Here is a 16,839-nt window from a genome sequence, read left to right on the forward strand (position 1 = left end):
AGAGTTGCCTACAGGGTTGGCTGTGACTTGACGGTGCTTTCCACTACCACGTGGCTTTATTAGAAAAGTCCATCTTGCAGCACATTCTTATGTGCCATTGTACACGGGTATTGTCAAGTGCTCTGTGTAATTGACCTTGGTTCCCATCCGTTTGAGCGCCAACCTGACTTTTGGCGTATCGCCCGGACTTTGTGCTGGGATGAGATATACGTGTTTGTGTGTTATCATTAAGAGTGTTACTTTCTGTGTGAATTCTTTCCTTTTTCTTTCTGTGTGAAAACCTTTTGTTTTGGGTATCTCTGTACGGGTGGGATGCTAGTCTGGTTTTATACTACTGATTGAACAGTGGGGCTCCAGAGTTCTCCTGTCTTGCTTTTGGATCTGTCTAAGCCAATTAATAGTTTGAAGTTACTTTGATCTGGACTCAGTCTGTTCGTTACAGGTATGGGTATACTAGTTTAATTCCAAGAAGGCTGTCAGATTTCAAAACTCCATTTAGATTATTAGTGTGAGTGGCCGGCTTGATCTTATTCATTTAGCGTTGGGGAGAGATTGTTACGCTGCCTCTCCAGGATACTCATGGAGGCAATTTACAATTAAGGTAAGAAATTGTCAGTATTAAAAAGCAAATGAACCTTCCATTAAAACAAACAATATAGGATGGCATTCTGACATATTCCTTTTTTGTCTATTATGATTACACAGGTGACCAAGCTAGGACCTTTTTTTTACAATCCGGTCTGCCTCCGCAGGTCTTGGCTGAAATATGGTAATGTTCTTTCTTTCGGTTTCTAATGTTGTGAGACGAAATTTCTTATGCACTGACTTGGTTATTGTTTCCATAAATAATGTTATTCATGATGATTATTTTTATTCCTGTCAGATTCTTATCACAATCTGTCTTAAGTCTCATAAAAGAAGGCAGACAATAAATAAAATAAATAATTTGCTGGTATTAATATTTTAAATACTAGAGTATTTACTCTAAATATTGTGTAGTATAAAAGGTAAATATAATTAGCCATAATTCCTGATGAAGCAAGCTGAGTGATAGAGCGGAAACGCCAGGCCCTTTCCTTTGTGTATTTGTAAGGTCAGAAAGCAGAAGAGAGAAATATTAATTTTAGGAATTGGTTGGCAACGTATTCTATTACAAATAATGACTTGTTTTTGAAAGAGGGAAGCAAACCAGCCCTAGTTCTGGTTCTGGTGGGTTTTCCAGGCTGTGTGGCCGTGGTCTGGTGGATCTTGTTCCTAACGTTTCGCCTGCATCTGGGACACAGTGTGTAACAGGCTTCTCTCTGTGATACACCTCTGAAGATGCCAGCCACAGATGCAGGCGCAATGTTAGGAACAAGATCCACCAGACCACGGCCACACAGCCCGGAAAACTCACCAGAACCAGTTGAATCCGGCTGTGAAAGCCTTCGACAATACACAGCCCTGTTACTGTTGGCCTACTACCCTCAGGGGTGAGACCATGTAAGTAGCATTGTATTCAGTAGTGAAAGAAACCCACTTCCTTAAATATATAGAATGTAGGTTGAAAAACTTTTCCCTGCTTAAGGTACCACAACACAAGAAGCTTCGTCTTGTAGCTGTATGTTGGCAGTGGCGTTCCGCCCATTGGACAAAGAGGGCAGTTGCCTCAGGTGCTGCAATTTTGTGTCACGTGGGGGCATCACAATTTTCAAGCCCCACCCATTCCTGCCCACTTTGGACGGAAGGTGGTTGGCCCACACAAGCCACCACCTGAGCAGGTGAGAGGATGGGGGAGCTCCGCCTCCTTCAGCCCCACCACCACAACCCCACCGCCATCTTGGCTGGCTTGGCTGACAGAGGGCATCTCGAGCCTGAGGCTCTGAGCGATTCAGGTAAGCCAGGCTGCTGAGCCTGAGCTGCGCCGTTCGGCATTCCTGGGTTGGGTCGCGATGCCTTGGGCATTCACGCACACTCCACTCACAAGTTGATCAGGGTGTGGGGTGAAGGCACCTGCCTGCTTCTGACCTGGTTCCGAGTGACACCTCGGCTCCTCGCTCAGGGCCAGCCAGGCCAGCAGCAGGCAGGTGCCTTCCCGGCATTCCTGCCTTCCCCACACCAACCGACTAGCGAGCGGAGCGCACGCCCCGCTTTCGCAAGGCATCACAACCCGACCTGGAAATGCAGCCAGCCCCACGAGCCCCATGCTCAGCAGAGTACATTTAGGCACACAGTAGCTGCCCCAACAGCCCAATGTTATTGTGTTACTGAAGTTAAGTGGTGGCAATCAATTTGTGACTGGCTCTGCCTCATATGGCAGCCATTTTGTGGCAGCCATCTTGTTGCTGCGCCCACCATGCCGTGGCAGAGTTCCAAATGTTTCTGCAGGCTCAGAAGTGTTGAGGGCCCCTATTCTGTAATGCTCGCGTTCTCCTCTCAGGAAGGCCTTGAGGTTGAAAGCCCCTATTCACCTATGCATGAGGTGAAGCAGTTGTATAAGTGACTTCCTGTATGTGAGGATTTTTTAAATTGTGGTTGAGATACTCTGCTTATCACCCAGGAAACTTTTCCTGGGAAAGCATTGGCTCCACATGCATTTATGTGGAGCAGACCCTTATAAATTAGGTGAGTGGGCTAAGAAATGGCAAATGCAGTTCAATGTAGCAAAATGTAAAGTGATGCACATAGGGGCAAAAAATCCAAACTTCACATACACGCTACAGGAGTCAGTGCTGTCAGTCACAGACCAGGATAGGGATTTGGGCGTCTTAGTTGATAGTTCCATGGGAGTGTCAACTCAATGCATGGCAGCTGTGAAAAAGGCAAACTGTATACTGGGGATAATTAAGAAAGGAATTGATAATAAAAGTACAAAGATTGTCATGCCCTTATATAAAGCCGTGGTGCGACCGCACTTGGAGTACTGTGTTCAGTTCTGGTCGCCACATCTCAAAAAAGGATATCGAAGAGATAGAAAAAGTGCAAAGAAGAGCAACGAGGATGATTGAGGGACTGGAGCACCTTCCTTATGAGGAGAGGCTGCAGCGTTTGGGACTCTTTAGTTTGGAGAGGAGACGGCTGAGGTCTATAAAGTCTATAAAATTATGCATGGGGTAGAAAATGTCAACAGAGAGAAATTTTTCTCTCTTTCTCACAATACTAGAACCAGGGGGCATTCATTGAAAATGCTGGGGGGAAGAATTAGGACTAATAAAAGGAAACACTTCTTCACGCAACGTGTGATTGGTGTTTGGAATATGCTGCCACAGGAGGTGGTGATGGCCACTAACCTGGATAGCTTGAAAAGGGGCTTGGACAGATTTATGGAGGAGAAGTTGATCTATGGCTACCAATCTTGATCCTCCTTGATCTGAGATTGCAAATGCCTTAGCAGACCAGGTGCCCGGAAGCAGCAGCAGCAGCAGCAGCAGCAGCAGCAGGCCATTTCTTTCGCATCCCAAAGGCACCTGGTGGGCCCCTGCGAGTAGCAGAGTGCTGGACTAGATGGACTCTGGTCTGATCCAGCAGGCTCTTTCTTACGTTCTTATGTGCTTTTGTCTAATATAATATAAGAACAGCTGAAGCCAGGAGATTTGTGTCCTGGGCACAGGCATTCTTGGGATAAACTGTGTTGTATGGGGGAGTCACAGAAAAGGGCCCTTGCCTCAGCCCTTAACCACGACACCACGGTGGCTCTCATAAAACTGTAGGCGATGATTATTCCAGTTCGGTGGTTTGAGAACAAGAAAATGTAAGGTGGGGTCAGAGTGGTGCAACCCCAGCCAAATCCCATGCATGGTTGTGAAATGTTTGTGTGAGGCCTACAGGGGGCTAGATGGTTCTCCTTCTCAGCATAATCATTTAGCTTAAATCTGGAGTGTTTGTGACTAAAATTATAGTCCATTTTCCCCCCAAAGCAAATTCCTTGAAATCTCTGCTGGAATTTGGATGTGGCATTGTTGTGTTCTGTATTTACTCAGATACAAGATTATCCCCTTAAAAGTTTTGTACAAAAACATTTTTTATTATTGTGCATAACTGTATCTGGTCTGGGAATGGGACAATTCCCCCCACTCCTTTCTTATAGCATATCTGTGAGGGGAAAGCTTACATTTGAGTAAATACAATAGTTCTTAAACTCACAACCAGAATATGCTTTTAGTGGTTGTAATAGTGGCTAGCCATAAGTGGCTTGTGGGTCAGGATTGGTCACCTGTTTTGTCCGTGCTCTGCTTCTGCCTACGGAAGAGTTGTGTGGAAATCTGGCATGAAGGCTTTTTGAGTCCAGTTGCAGCAGCCATCAGCAGGAAAGGGGTGGGGAGTGGGGGGAACAGTTCATTGCCACTACAGAGAATTCACAAACAGAGAGAGGCTGAGTTGGTTTTGTGTGTGTGTTTCTGTTTGAAGGGCTCTTTCAGACCTGAACAAGGATGGAAAAATGGATCAACAGGAATTCTCCATCGCGATGAAACTCATCAAGTTAAGACTGCAAGGCCAACCCCTGCCTGTGATTCTCCCTCCTGTTATGAAGCAGCTGCCAGTATCCTCTCCCCTGACATCTGCTCGCTTTGGTAATCCTGGGTATTTAATCAAAGTGCAGTTTGCCGACTGTCGGTCCCTTCCCCCCTCAAATAGCTATTAGTGGAGAGGAATAAATGCAGAAGTGTGCTGGTGACATAGGTGGGTTATTTGCAGAAAGAGATAGTTCAATGTTATTTTGACTTTTTCTTTCAAAAGTTGTGAGTATTTTGTTCACGTGATTGTTGTGGACCTTAATGGCCTAAAAGTTGACTTTTAGAATCTTTCTGTGCCGTGTTCATTTAAAGAAAAGATGCTAGTGACATATGTTCGTTCATAAAATATACAAGGAATTGCTTTTGGTCAATTCTGTGCTTGCCTACTCAGGGAAAAGTCGGAGTTCAGTTGGGATTCCTTCCAGAGAAAAAGTGCACAGGATCTCTTTGAATATATCACTGGTTTCTGCCTTATTTTCTCCCCTGCAGTCTACACTTGGTTACCTACAGTACTATCATATTTTTAAAGTATTTGGAGGAAAACTAGCTGTATCATGCCAACTCTCTGCCCATATGTGGGCCCAGAGGTGTCATCTACCCAGGGAAGTTAATTCATGAATTCTCAGTGTTTTCTGGAGTGACGATTATTAATTCTTGACTTCCTTTCTAGGCATGGGCAGCCTGCCAAATCTGTCTTTGCCACCTTCTGCCCCAACAAGGACACCTCTGGCTCCCATGCCTTTTCCTTTGATGACGTCCATCCCACCCTTGATTGTTTCCACCCCGATGATGCCTTCTTCCAGCACCACCTCGTTGCCAAATGGAATATCCAGCCTCCTGCAGCCATTGCCTATGTCATACTCTTCAAGTAAGTATAGTCACATCTACCCTTCTAGGTTTTTGCTGGTTTGAAAGATGTCAGCCACAGTGGGTTAACAGTTGAATATCAAAAACAGAGAATTGTCTACCTTGAGATCTTCTCCCAAAGTGCCAGCATCTGAGATTTAACATGGCCATGACAGAGCTGTTAGTTTATCTACCAGAAGCAGAGGCGTAGCTGGGCCGTGTTTCCGCCCCCCCCCTCCGCAGAACCCTGCCCCTCCCCCCACCCCTTACCTTAGTGCCGCTGTTCCCTTCAGGCTGAAAACGGCCTGGTGGGAACTACACTTCCCATGAGACCCTGGGGCTTGCAAGGTCTCCTGGGAAGTATAGTTCCCACCAGGCCGTTTTCAGCCTGAAGGGAACAGGCCACTTCTCCAGCCTGCACAATTTGACGAAGGTAAGTGCGTGTGTGGGAGGAAGGGTGCCGGGGGAAGGGGGCGGGACGCCACGGGGGCAATTTTCCACCCCCTCAGGTGTGCGCCCGGTGCAACGTGCACCCCCAGTCCCCCTGGTAGCTCCACCTCTGACCAGAGGTCTTTCTTCCTCTTGCACCTGTCTTGCTTCATCGAAGATGATGTCTCCCAGAGAGCCAAGGCACAAAAAATATTCAGCTGTGTGATACTTTCCAGGTCATTTTTTGGTGAAGTTTTGTTTGTTCTGTTGCAGTGGAAATGGGCTTGTGCAGAAGAGGCTGTGCAGCGGCTCGCCTTCACTGAGCTGCTCTTCCCCCGTCTGGGTGGGAAAGTATGGAGGCTTCACATACTTTTATCTGTACATGGGGAAGTTGGAGGGAGTCGTTCTGTCAGGAAGGGCGGGGGTGGAGTATTTCCTCCTGCTGCTCAGAATTGCAGCCTTCAGGGCTGCTTTTCGTTTCTTGTCACCCCCTTACCCCCTTCCTCCCTGACACTTTTTCTCTCCTCCCAAAGCATCTCAGCGTCTCCACATTTCTTGCAGCTGTAAGATCTTCTCACCCTTCCTGAAGCCGTGTCACTCTCTTGTTATGCTTTAAATTGGTTTTGAGGTTCTGTTCAGTTTGTAAAATCTCCCATTTCTGAAGGCTTCCATGGCCGGATTCAACTGGTTCTGGTGGGTTTTCTGGGCTGTGTGGCCGTGGTCTGGTGGATCTTGTTCCTAGCTTTTTGCCAGCACAGTGTGTAAGGGACTTCCTTCTGTGGTACACCTCTGAAGAGGCCAGCCACAGATGCAGGCAAAATATTAGGAACAAGATCCACAGCCACACAGCCCGGAAAACCCACCAGAACCAGTCTCCCATTTCCCTTCATTTTCTGGTGAGGGCGCCACCTTTTCTTCCGCTGCCCCCTTTGCTTGGAACAGTCTCTACCTAGTGCCACAGTGAGACCGAGCGTGGTGTCATGGTTAAGAGCAGGTGGATTCTAATCTGGAGAACTGGGTTTGATTCCCCACTCCTCCACCTGAGTGGCGGAGGCTTTGTCTGGTGAACCAGATGTGTTTCCGTACTCCTACATTCCTGCTGGGTGACCTTGGGCTAGTCACAGTTTATTCAGAACTCTCTCAGCCCTACCTGCCTGTTGTAGGGAGAGGAAGGGAAAGGAGCTTGTAAGCCACCTTGAGTCTCCTTACAGGAGAAAAAGATGGGGTGTAAATCCAAATTCCTCCTCCTCTTCTTCTCTTCCAAGCACCTTCTCAAAATCCACTTCTATAACGAAGCCTTTATGCAAAGTACTCCAATTCCCCCTCCCTGTTTGTTATTTTCAGAGGTTTCCATCAATTGTCAGCAGCTTCTGTTTCAATATAGCCGCGCCATTCTTGCTAAATAAACATGGAGGGTATAGCTAAAAAACGACTGTTTTGAATTGACCATTGGATTTTTTGCCCCCTAATATTACTGTTGCCTGGACCTAGATGACCCAAGCGAGCCAACCTCGATAGCCAATCAGGATTGGCCCAGGATTAATGGGAGACCACCAAGGATGTCTATGATTACTACACACAGGCAGGCTGGCAGGCAGTGGGAAGTCTCCTCTGTCCGCCTCTTTCTTTGAAAACCCCACAGGGTGGCTGTGAATTGGCTGTGACTTGACAGCACTTGTCCACCCTCCAGTATTTATATTGTGCCTTAAATCATGGTGTCCTGTTCTTTATCACTGCGTCCCCAGGGGCCTAGGAGGGTTAGAAAATTCATGATTTGTCTACTCTACCCAGACAGCCCATGTTTTCCCCCCTGTGCTGCCGTCACTTGGCAGTTCGCTCAGTCGTTCTGGCGGGTGAAGAACCTTGGCACTTGGGCACATTAACCTTTATTTTACTTGATTAATCAAATGGATTGTAACCTATATGTACTTATGGAAGTAATCAAAAGATTTGATATCAGTTAATGGAATTCATGTGGTCACCCTGAACTGCTTGATGTGTTTCTTTCTTTCTTTCTTTTTTGGTTTGCTTTAGCTTTGCCTCATTCGAGTTCTCCTAGTCCCGTGACAGGAGGGTTTGGTGGCTCCAGTATCCAGAAGACACAGTCCCTGATAGACTTAGCATCTAGTAGGTACGGACCTTAAGCTGTTTTGTAAAACTGTTTTGTCACAATTATAGACTTACACCTTTCAGCAGAAATGTCTGTTTTGGAGACCTCCACGATCTCACTTCCTTCTTACAGTCATGCCTACTAGCTTTGTTAGCCCTTGGAAAGACCAAAGCTATTTAATCATGTAGAAATCATAATTTGTTAAAACTGTAAGGAGAGAGAATTTTAGATATGAGTATTTTTATGTTCTGCTCAGCTGCTTGTCTTTTAAATGCTTCCTGTTGCAGTTCAAATTCTTCTTCTACCACATCACTAACTGGGAATTCACCAAAGAATAAACCTTCTGATTGGGCCGTCCCTCAGGCTTCCAGATTAAAGTACCGGCAGAAATTTAACAGCCTTGATAAAGGAATGAGTGGATACCTGTCAGGTTTGTATGATAATAAAAGTTTTGATATACAGATTTCTTTTTTAAAAAAGAAGCAAAAGACTGTTGTGTCCTCTCCCCGGCCAGTCATTCTTGTTGTATGTATTGTCGATGGCTTTCACAAGTTTTCAGGTCTGTGTGGTTGTGGTCTGGTCGTTTTGGCTCCAATGCCAGCTATAGGTTCAGGTGGAATGTTAGGAGCAAAAACTACCAGACCATGACCCCACAACCCATAAAACCCACAACAGCCGTTCTTGTAGTAGTTTCTATGAAAGAGTCCTGCATACCTTCCTTTTTGTCAGTCTTATTGAAGATCACAATTGTGGAATGGGCTTTCATCCCCATCATCTTTGCTGAAGTTTGTGAGCTAGTTTTACCTCTATTAGGCCTTATGTTCGAAAGGGATTTCATTTCAGAAGAATAGAAGGTGCTGTTGCTCTGGTATGTTTGTTACAAATTGCATAATAAATAAATTTTGTTAAGTGGACTGTTCACGGTAATTTTTAGAGAATGGGGCCCAAAGCACTATTGACTATAACATTTAAATGCACTTGTACTTTTGAAGATGTTCATGAATGGGTCAATGAGTCTTCGCAGGGCTGGATCTCTTCAGATGAGATTTAAAGTTAAACCAAATCAGTTCACGCTGCCTTTTTTCTTTTTTACGGCCCATGTCATAGTTCCTTTGGTTGACTAGCAGTGCATATCAACATTTTTTAACTGACTTCTGCTAGTTCGTGAGTTTTATTCCCTTTTTGGATTAAAATGATCTTGCCGCTCATGTCTGTGGCTTGGTTCTATCTCTGCCTGATTCATGTAATATATTCTACATAGAGCTCCCTCTGAAAACTCTTATCTGGTCCAGAATATGGCAGCCATAATTGGGGCCATAATGAAAATGTGCTGCTCCAACCTGGAAAGAACTTTGAGGGTTTCCAAGCTCTGTTACAAAGTGATGGCATTAATTTTTAAAGCCCTGAACCTCTTGTAGCCACACTAAGCTGCCTGGCAACTAAAATCACAGGTCTCTCCACATTTTGCTCACTCTGAGAATTTAGACAGGCAGTCACTGAGGGTGGTTCCCGATGTTGAAACTCCCGCCCTTGTCGAGTTTACTTGCTGTTCCCATAAATCATAATATAGCATCAGGTGAAATCCACCCTGTTTACCTGAGCCCTGCCATGTTGGGGGCACTTGAACAAACACACTGAGTAAAAATAAATAGTAAATGTTCCTTTGGGTGCTGTGTGGTTTCCGGGCTGTCTGGCCGTGTTCTAGCAGCATTCTCTCCTGACGTTTCGCCTGCATCTGTGGCTGGCATCTTCAGAGGATCTGATGTAGGGAAAGCAAGTGGAGTATATATCTGTTGGCGTGTCCAGGGTGGGTGGGGAAACCTTGTCTGTGAGTCACAAAGGAGGCAACCAGGTCAATAGTTGAGGGCATCTGAATAGAAGTATGAAGACTATAGCGCTGGGAGTAACCCATATGTAGATAACCCAAAGAGTCACTGGTGGGGAGACATCTGAATAGAAGTATCCTGGCCTTTGTTTCTTTTGTCTATGGTCATCCTGTGTTCGTGTGGAGCTGGTTTGACACAGTCTTGACCCTAGTATTTTTCAACACTGGCAGCCAAGTTCTGTTCACACGTTTTCATAGTTTCTTCCTTCCCTGTTAAAATTGTCCGTAATGTGCTATATGGTTTCAATTTGCTTCTCTGTGCTTTAGTCTGGCCATTGGTGGCTTTCAGAGTGGTCCAGGATTTCTGTTTTTTCAAATAATATTCTATGTCCAGGTTGGTTTATCATGTGTTCTGCTATTGCTGATTTTTCTGGCTGAAGCCTTCGACAATACAGTAAATGTTCCTCTTTGTTTTATCAAGGTTTTCAAGCCAAAAATGCCCTCCTGCAATCAAATCTTTCTCAGACTCAGTTAGCTACCATTTGGTAAGTTTGCTAATGCTTTGGGCAGGGCTGTGACATGCTGAAGAAGGGCCGGGCGGCAGGTGATGAGATCTGGGAGGGCAGCTGCCAGCCTGAATTGATGGAATAGCCATTGACGGGCCACGGGTCTCGTTCGGTATGCGACACAGTCATCTGTTCATATATTGATTCTATCTTGACCCTTTTATGGTGTTTTAAATCAATTGGAAGAAATGTTGGAATGTCCATAACTGGAACTTTATTTACTTCCTTTACATTTTGCCTGTCTCCCCAAGGGGCACCCAAAGAGGTTTCCACTGTTCTTCTTCTCCTTCATTTTAGCCTCAAAGGGGCCAGGCTGAAAGAGAGTATGACTGGCCCAAGGTCACCCAGCAAAAGTGGGGAATCCCACCTGGGTCTCTCAGATCTGAGCCTGATACTCTAACCACTACTCCACACTGGCTCTCATACTATAAATATAACTACCTATATTAAGGATTGAGTCCTACTGTTTGCCTATGTTGTTCATTTGTTAACTTGTAGAGGGGGGGGGGCATTCATTTCTTTCTTCTTGGTATCGTCAATCTATATGTTTTGTTTCATTTGAGACTTGTGTGCATCCAGCATTTAATTGATTTCGAGATATCTTCAAGGACAGGATGAACTGAGAGGCTATCTGTTGTTTTAAAGGAAAACTAATAAATGTTATTTCTAAATTCCTCCCTTTCTGTTCCAGTTATCACATGTCTGTCTCCCAAGGAGCAGCAGTAGCGTAGGATGTTAACAGCTTGTGTAGCTAATCTGGAGGAACCGCGTTTGATTCCCAGCTCTGCTGTTTGAGCTGTGGAGGCTTATCTGGGGAACTCCCACACACGCCAGCTGGGTGACCTTGGGCTAGTCACTGCTTCTTGGAGCTCTCTCAGCCCCACCTACTTCACAGGGTGTTTGTTGTGAGGGGGGAAGGGCAAGGAGATTGTAAGCCCCTTTGAGTCTCCTCCAGGAAAGAAAGGGGAGATATAAATCCAAACTCTTCTTCTTCTTCTTCATCCCTTCATAACGGAAACTTTAGTTATGCATTTGTATCCCCTCAGGCACAATCCAACAAGTATATTAAATGCCAGCAAGTCACAGTTGATTTACAGCATTCCCTGTCCGGACTTTCAAGGCAAGAGATGATCAGAGGTGGTTTGCCATTGCCTGCCTCTGCATAGCTACCCTGGACTTCCTTGGTGTCTCCCATGCATTGGCGTACCAGGCCTAAATGGTGGCTGGGGGCATGACTGGCTCCCCGTGCCCCCCAGTCCGGCTCCCTGCGCCCCATTTACGGGAGCCAGCAGGGAGGGTGGGGCTCAGAGGGGGGCTCAAACGGGTGCTGCAGTGGCAGGCTAGCTCCTGGGCCTCCTTGCAGGCTGGCTGGGTGGGTGGGTGGGTGGGGCTCAGCACCCCAGGCAGGGGCCGTGGCAGCAGGCCGGCTTCTGGCCTCCCCGACCTCCCTGGGGTGGGGGGCAGGAGTTGGCCTGCAGCCACAGCAAGCAGCTCAGCCAGTGAGCAGCACCCCGGCACAGAAGGGGGAGAACCGCCAGGCGCCATCCAGTTTGCTGTCCGCAGAAAAGCCAAGCGCAGGGCTTGCCTGGCGCCCCCCTCCCCATGTGACAAAACAGCATGCACCCGGGAATATGGCTCCCATCCAGGGGCGTAACGAGGCAAACTGTAGCCCTGGGCGCAAAACCTGAGAAGGTTGGATGCCCCTCCCCCCATGGGTGGCCACTCTACTACGACCAAATTTTTTTTTGCACCAGGACATTGGTGCCTGCAGGGGGTGCATTTCTAGACATATCAGCACCAAAATTTCAGAATATCATTAGGAGACTGTCCTTATGCTACCCCCCAGGTTTGGTGAGATTTGGTTCAAGGAGTCCAAAGTTATGGACTCCAAAAGGGGGTGCCCCTCCCCCATTTTTTCCAATGGGGGCTAATAGGAGATGGTGGCTACAGTTTTGAGGGTCCATAACTTTGGCCCCCCTGAACCAAAATGCACCAAACCTGGGGGGTATCATCAGGGCAGTCTCCTGATGAGACCCTGAAAGTTTTGAGACTGTGCCTTCAGAAATGTGCCCTCCCCCACCCCCCAGCCTGCAACCCCCATTGACATAGTCTCGAAGGAAGCCACAAGGACTACAAGTTCCAGCATGCACTTAAAAGCTGGGCTGGGAGGATGACGGGAATTGTAGTTCACTCCGTGACAAACGTCTACATATCCTTTTAAACTTTTTATTTTTGTAAATGTTAGTTTTTAAGTCAGTCGCCCAAGCAGTTTACAAGATATGGATTAAAAACTGGTTGAGGAACAGGAAACAAAGGGTGGGTATAAATGGGAAGTTCTCACAATGGAGAGATGTAGGGAGTGGTGTCCCCCAAGGATCCATTTTGGGACCAGTGCTCTTTAACCTATTCATAAATGACCTGGAAGTAGGGGTGGGTAGCGTGGTGGCCAAGTTTGCAGATGATACCAAATTATGTAGGGTGGTGAGAACCACAAAGGATTGCGAAGAGCTCCAAGCGGACCTTGATAAATTAGGTGAGTGGGCTAAGAAATGGCAAATGCAGTTCAATGTAGCAAAATGTAAAGTGATGCACATAGGGGCAAAAAATCCAAATTTCACATACACGCTACAAGGGTTAGTGCTATCAGTCACAGACCAGGAAAGGGATTTGGGCGTCTTAGTTGATAGTTCCATGGGAATGTCAACTCAATGTATGGCAGCTGTGAAAAAGGCAAATTCTATGCTGGGGATAATTAGGAAAGGAGTTGATAATAAAATTGCAAGGATTGTCATGCCCTTATATAAAGCTGTGGTGCGACTGCACTTGGAGTACTGTGTTCAGTTCTGGTCACCACATCTCAAAAAAGGATATCGAAGAGATAGAAAAAGTGCAGAGAAGGGCAACGAGGATGATTAAAGGATTGGAGCATCTTCCTTATGAGGAGAGGCTGCCGCATTTGGGACTCTTTAGTTTGGAGAGGAGACGTCTGAGGGGGGATATGATTGAAGTCTATACAATTATGCATGGGGTAGAAAAAGTTGACAGAGAGAAATTTTTCTCTCTTTCTCACAATACTAGAACCAGGGGCATTCATTGAAAATTCTGGGGGGAAGAATTAGGACTAATAAAAGGAAACACTTCTTCATGCAACGTGTGATTGGTGTTTGGAATATCCTGCCGCATGAGGTGGTGATGGCCACTGACCTGGATAGCTTGAAAAGGGGCTTGGACAGATTTATGGAGGAGAAGTCGATCTATGGCTTCCAATCTTGATCCTCCTTGATCTCAGATTGCAAATACCTTAGCAGACCAGGTGCTCAGGAGTAGCAGCAGCAGCAGAAGGCCATTGCTTTTGCATCCTGCATGTGAGCTCCCAAAGGCACCTGGTGGGCCACTGAGAGTAGCAGAGTGCTGGACTAGATGGACTCTGGTCTGATCCAGCAGGCTAGTTCTTATGTTCTTATGACAGCAATACAGAAAACTCAATGCAGAACAAAGATTCTTGGGCAAATTTCTGGGAGGTTCCTGCAGGGGGCGCATTCTTTGATGTATCAGCGCCAAAATTTCAGGGTATCGTCTGGAAACTGTCCTGATAGGACCCCCCAAGTTTGGTGCAGTTTGGTGTAGGGGGTCCAAAGTTATGGACCCTCAAAGGGGGTGCCCCATCCCCCATTCTTTGCTAAGGAGGGACCCCTTTTTGAGGGTCCATAACTTTGGATTCCCTGAACCAAACTGCACCAAACTGGGGGGGGGGGGCATCAGGACAGTCTCCAGATGATACCCTGAAATTTTGGTGCTGATACGTCCAAAAATGCACCCCCTGCAGGAACATCCCAGAAATTTGCCCAAGAATCTTTGTTCTGCATTGAGTTTTCTGCATTGCTGTCAATGGGGGTTGCAGGCTGTGGGGGGGGGGGCACATTTCTGAAGGCACAGTCTCAAAACTTTAGGGTCTCATCAGGAGGCTGCCCTAATGATACCCCCCAGGTTTGGTGCATTTTGGTTCAGGGGGCCAAAGTTATGGACCCTCAAAACTGTAGCCCCCATCTCCTATTAGCTCCCTTTGGAAACAATGGGGGATGGGGCACCCCCTTTGGGAGTCCATAACTTTGGACTCCCTGCACCAAATCTCACCAAACCTGGGGGGTAGCATAAGGACAGTCTCCTGATGATATACTGAAATTTGGTGCCGCTAGCCTAAAAACTGCACCCCCTGCAGGCCAAAAATGGAAAACCACTAAAAATACCCCAAAACGAACCCTGCATTTTAATGCACCCTACAAGGTGATGCCCTGGGCAGCTGCCCACCTTGCCCAATGTGCATTACGCCCCTGCTCCCATCCAAGTGCATGTCCAAACTTGCTTAGCTTCCAAATTCTGGTTATATCAGGACTATTCAGGCTACTGAATAATCAAATGCTATCAAGTTGCAACCTACCCATGACAGTCCCAGGAGCGAGGGGGTTTTCAGGCAAGGGATGAGCAGAGGTATTTCCCTATTGCCTTCCTCTGCTTAACAATCCTGATCTTCCCTGGTGGTCTCCCATCCAAGTACTACCCAGGCCCGCCCCCACTTAGCTGATGAGCTCCATCAGACTCGGGCTAGTTGGGCTCTTCGAAGGCCACTTTGTTGAATTGGAAGAGACAAACAGAGTTTGAGGCATTCCTCCCTCTGAAGTGGTTGTTCCTTCAGCTTAAGCATGGTATAGCGGTTAAGAGCAGGTGCACTGTAATCTGGAGAACTGGGTTTGATTCACCGCTCTGCCACTGGTGGGTGACCTTGGGTGTGTCTCTTCAGAGCTCTCTCAGTCCCACCCGCCTCACAGGGTTCTTGTTGTGGGGGGAGGGAAAGGAATTTGAGTCTCTATACAGGATAGAAGGGGGGGTATAATTCCTCCTCCTCTTCCTTCTCCTCCTCCTCCTCCTCCTCCTCCTCAGCGGACAGACCAGTGAGTCAAGGGATGGGTTTTGAAGGAAACTTCAGAATAGTCCCTTGGTCCAGGGTCCTTGCCTGAGCTCAACACATCTGTGGTCCTTGTGTGTGGCCGTGCTGACATCCTCGGTTGGCTTGTGTCGCATGTTGTTTGAACAGAGCTATTGTTAGAAGTTTAGCTTTAACTAATGTGGTCTGTGTGATAATAGGTATTTCAATATATGTACATATTTTTTATATTCTGAAACAGTGAAGTTGCAGTTAATGCCGTTCTTCTGTTGCTTGCAGGTCGCTCGCAGACGTGGACAGGGACGGCCAGCTGAGGGCAGAAGAGTTCATACTCGCGATGCATTTGACTGATATGGCCAGAGCTGGGCAGCCTCTCCCCTTAACTCTGCCTCCGGAGCTGGTGCCACCTTCCTTCAGGTGCAGAGCCAGAGGAGCCCTGTTAGATCAGGCCAGTGGGGGTCCATTTCGCCCAGTGTCCCCCTCACCCAGGCCCCAGCCAGTTCCCCCAGAGGGCCAGCAGCAGCAGGGCTCAGAGGCCAAGGCCTTCCCCTGACATTGCCTCCTGGCCATGGAATTCAGAGGTTTAGTGTTACTCTTGATTGACCTTTCCTCTGTGAGTTTGCCTGATCCCCTTTTAAAGCTGTCTATGCCAGTTGACCTGTTACGGATTCTGTAATAAATACTAAGCACTGTCAACATTTTTTTTAAACCCTTTTCTTCTTTCTAGAGGTGGACAGTATGTTGAAAATACAAATGGTACTCTGCAAACGTATCAGAGAATGCAGGATGAAGAACCCCAAAAAACATTTCCAGGTAACGGAGGTTGTTCTATGTTGTGGTGAGAAAATGTCTCTAAAAATGCTCTAAACCACAACAAAACTGGCTCCTTAGAACTCCATGATTAGAACTCAGCATGGCTTTAAAGAAAGTGTGCCCTGTGTGTGTGGGCCATGGGGCCTGCAGTTTGTGTGTCCTTCCCAGCAGCCGTAGTGTGTTGACAGTAACGGAGAGGAAGGAGTACAGAGCCAGCGTGGTGTAGTGATTAAGAGCAGGTCCACAGTAATCTGGAGAACCGGGTTTGATTCCCTGCTCTGCTGCTTGAACTGTGGAGGCTTATCTGGTGAACTAGATTAGCTTGTGCACTCCAGCACATGCCAGCTGGGTGTCCTTGGGCTAGTCACAGCTCTACGGAGCTCTCTCAGCCCCACCCACCTGACAGGGTGTTTGTTGTGGGGGTGGGGGAAGGGAAATGAGTTTGTCAGCCCCTTTGAGTCTCCTACAGGAGAGAAAGGGGGGATATAAATCCAACTCTTCTTAAAGTTGCCAACTTCTGGGTGGTCGCTTGAAATCTCCCCCTGTTTCACTGGATCTTCAGGCAGCAGAGATCAGTTTGCCTGGAGAAAATGGCCAACTTTGGAAGATGAACTCTAAGGCACCAGACTCTGCTGAAATCTCCACCCCTCCCCAAACCAAGCCCCCCCCCCCTCCAGGCTCCAGCTCCAGAATCTTCAGATCAGGGGTGTCCAACTCTGGCACTTCAGAAGTTAATGGACTTCCCACCATCCAATTGGCCATGCCAGCAGGGACTGATGGGAATTGGGGTCCATGAACATCTGAAGTGCCAGAGT

At 47.1% G+C, this 16,839-nt stretch overlaps 1 protein-coding gene across 1 annotated transcript in view; it reads left to right on the forward strand.

Moving 5' to 3' along the window:
* The window catches only part of ITSN2 (intersectin 2), a 169,870-nt gene that overhangs the window by 56,386 nt on the left and 96,645 nt on the right, over positions 1–16,839 (forward strand). Inside the window, exons 4-11 of the mRNA XM_048506528.1 lie at positions 706–769; positions 4,387–4,550; positions 5,164–5,361; positions 7,803–7,899; positions 8,166–8,308; positions 10,185–10,248; positions 15,491–15,628; positions 15,939–16,024. Of these exons, the coding sequence (XP_048362485.1) occupies positions 706–769; positions 4,387–4,550; positions 5,164–5,361; positions 7,803–7,899; positions 8,166–8,308; positions 10,185–10,248; positions 15,491–15,628; positions 15,939–16,024 (954 nt within the window). The remainder of the gene's footprint in view (positions 1–705; positions 770–4,386; positions 4,551–5,163; positions 5,362–7,802; positions 7,900–8,165; positions 8,309–10,184; positions 10,249–15,490; positions 15,629–15,938; positions 16,025–16,839) is intronic.

This window comes from Sphaerodactylus townsendi, linkage group LG01, assembly GCF_021028975.2.
Source record: "Sphaerodactylus townsendi isolate TG3544 linkage group LG01, MPM_Stown_v2.3, whole genome shotgun sequence".
In the NCBI taxonomy this organism is placed as follows: domain Eukaryota; kingdom Metazoa; phylum Chordata; class Lepidosauria; order Squamata; family Sphaerodactylidae; genus Sphaerodactylus; species Sphaerodactylus townsendi.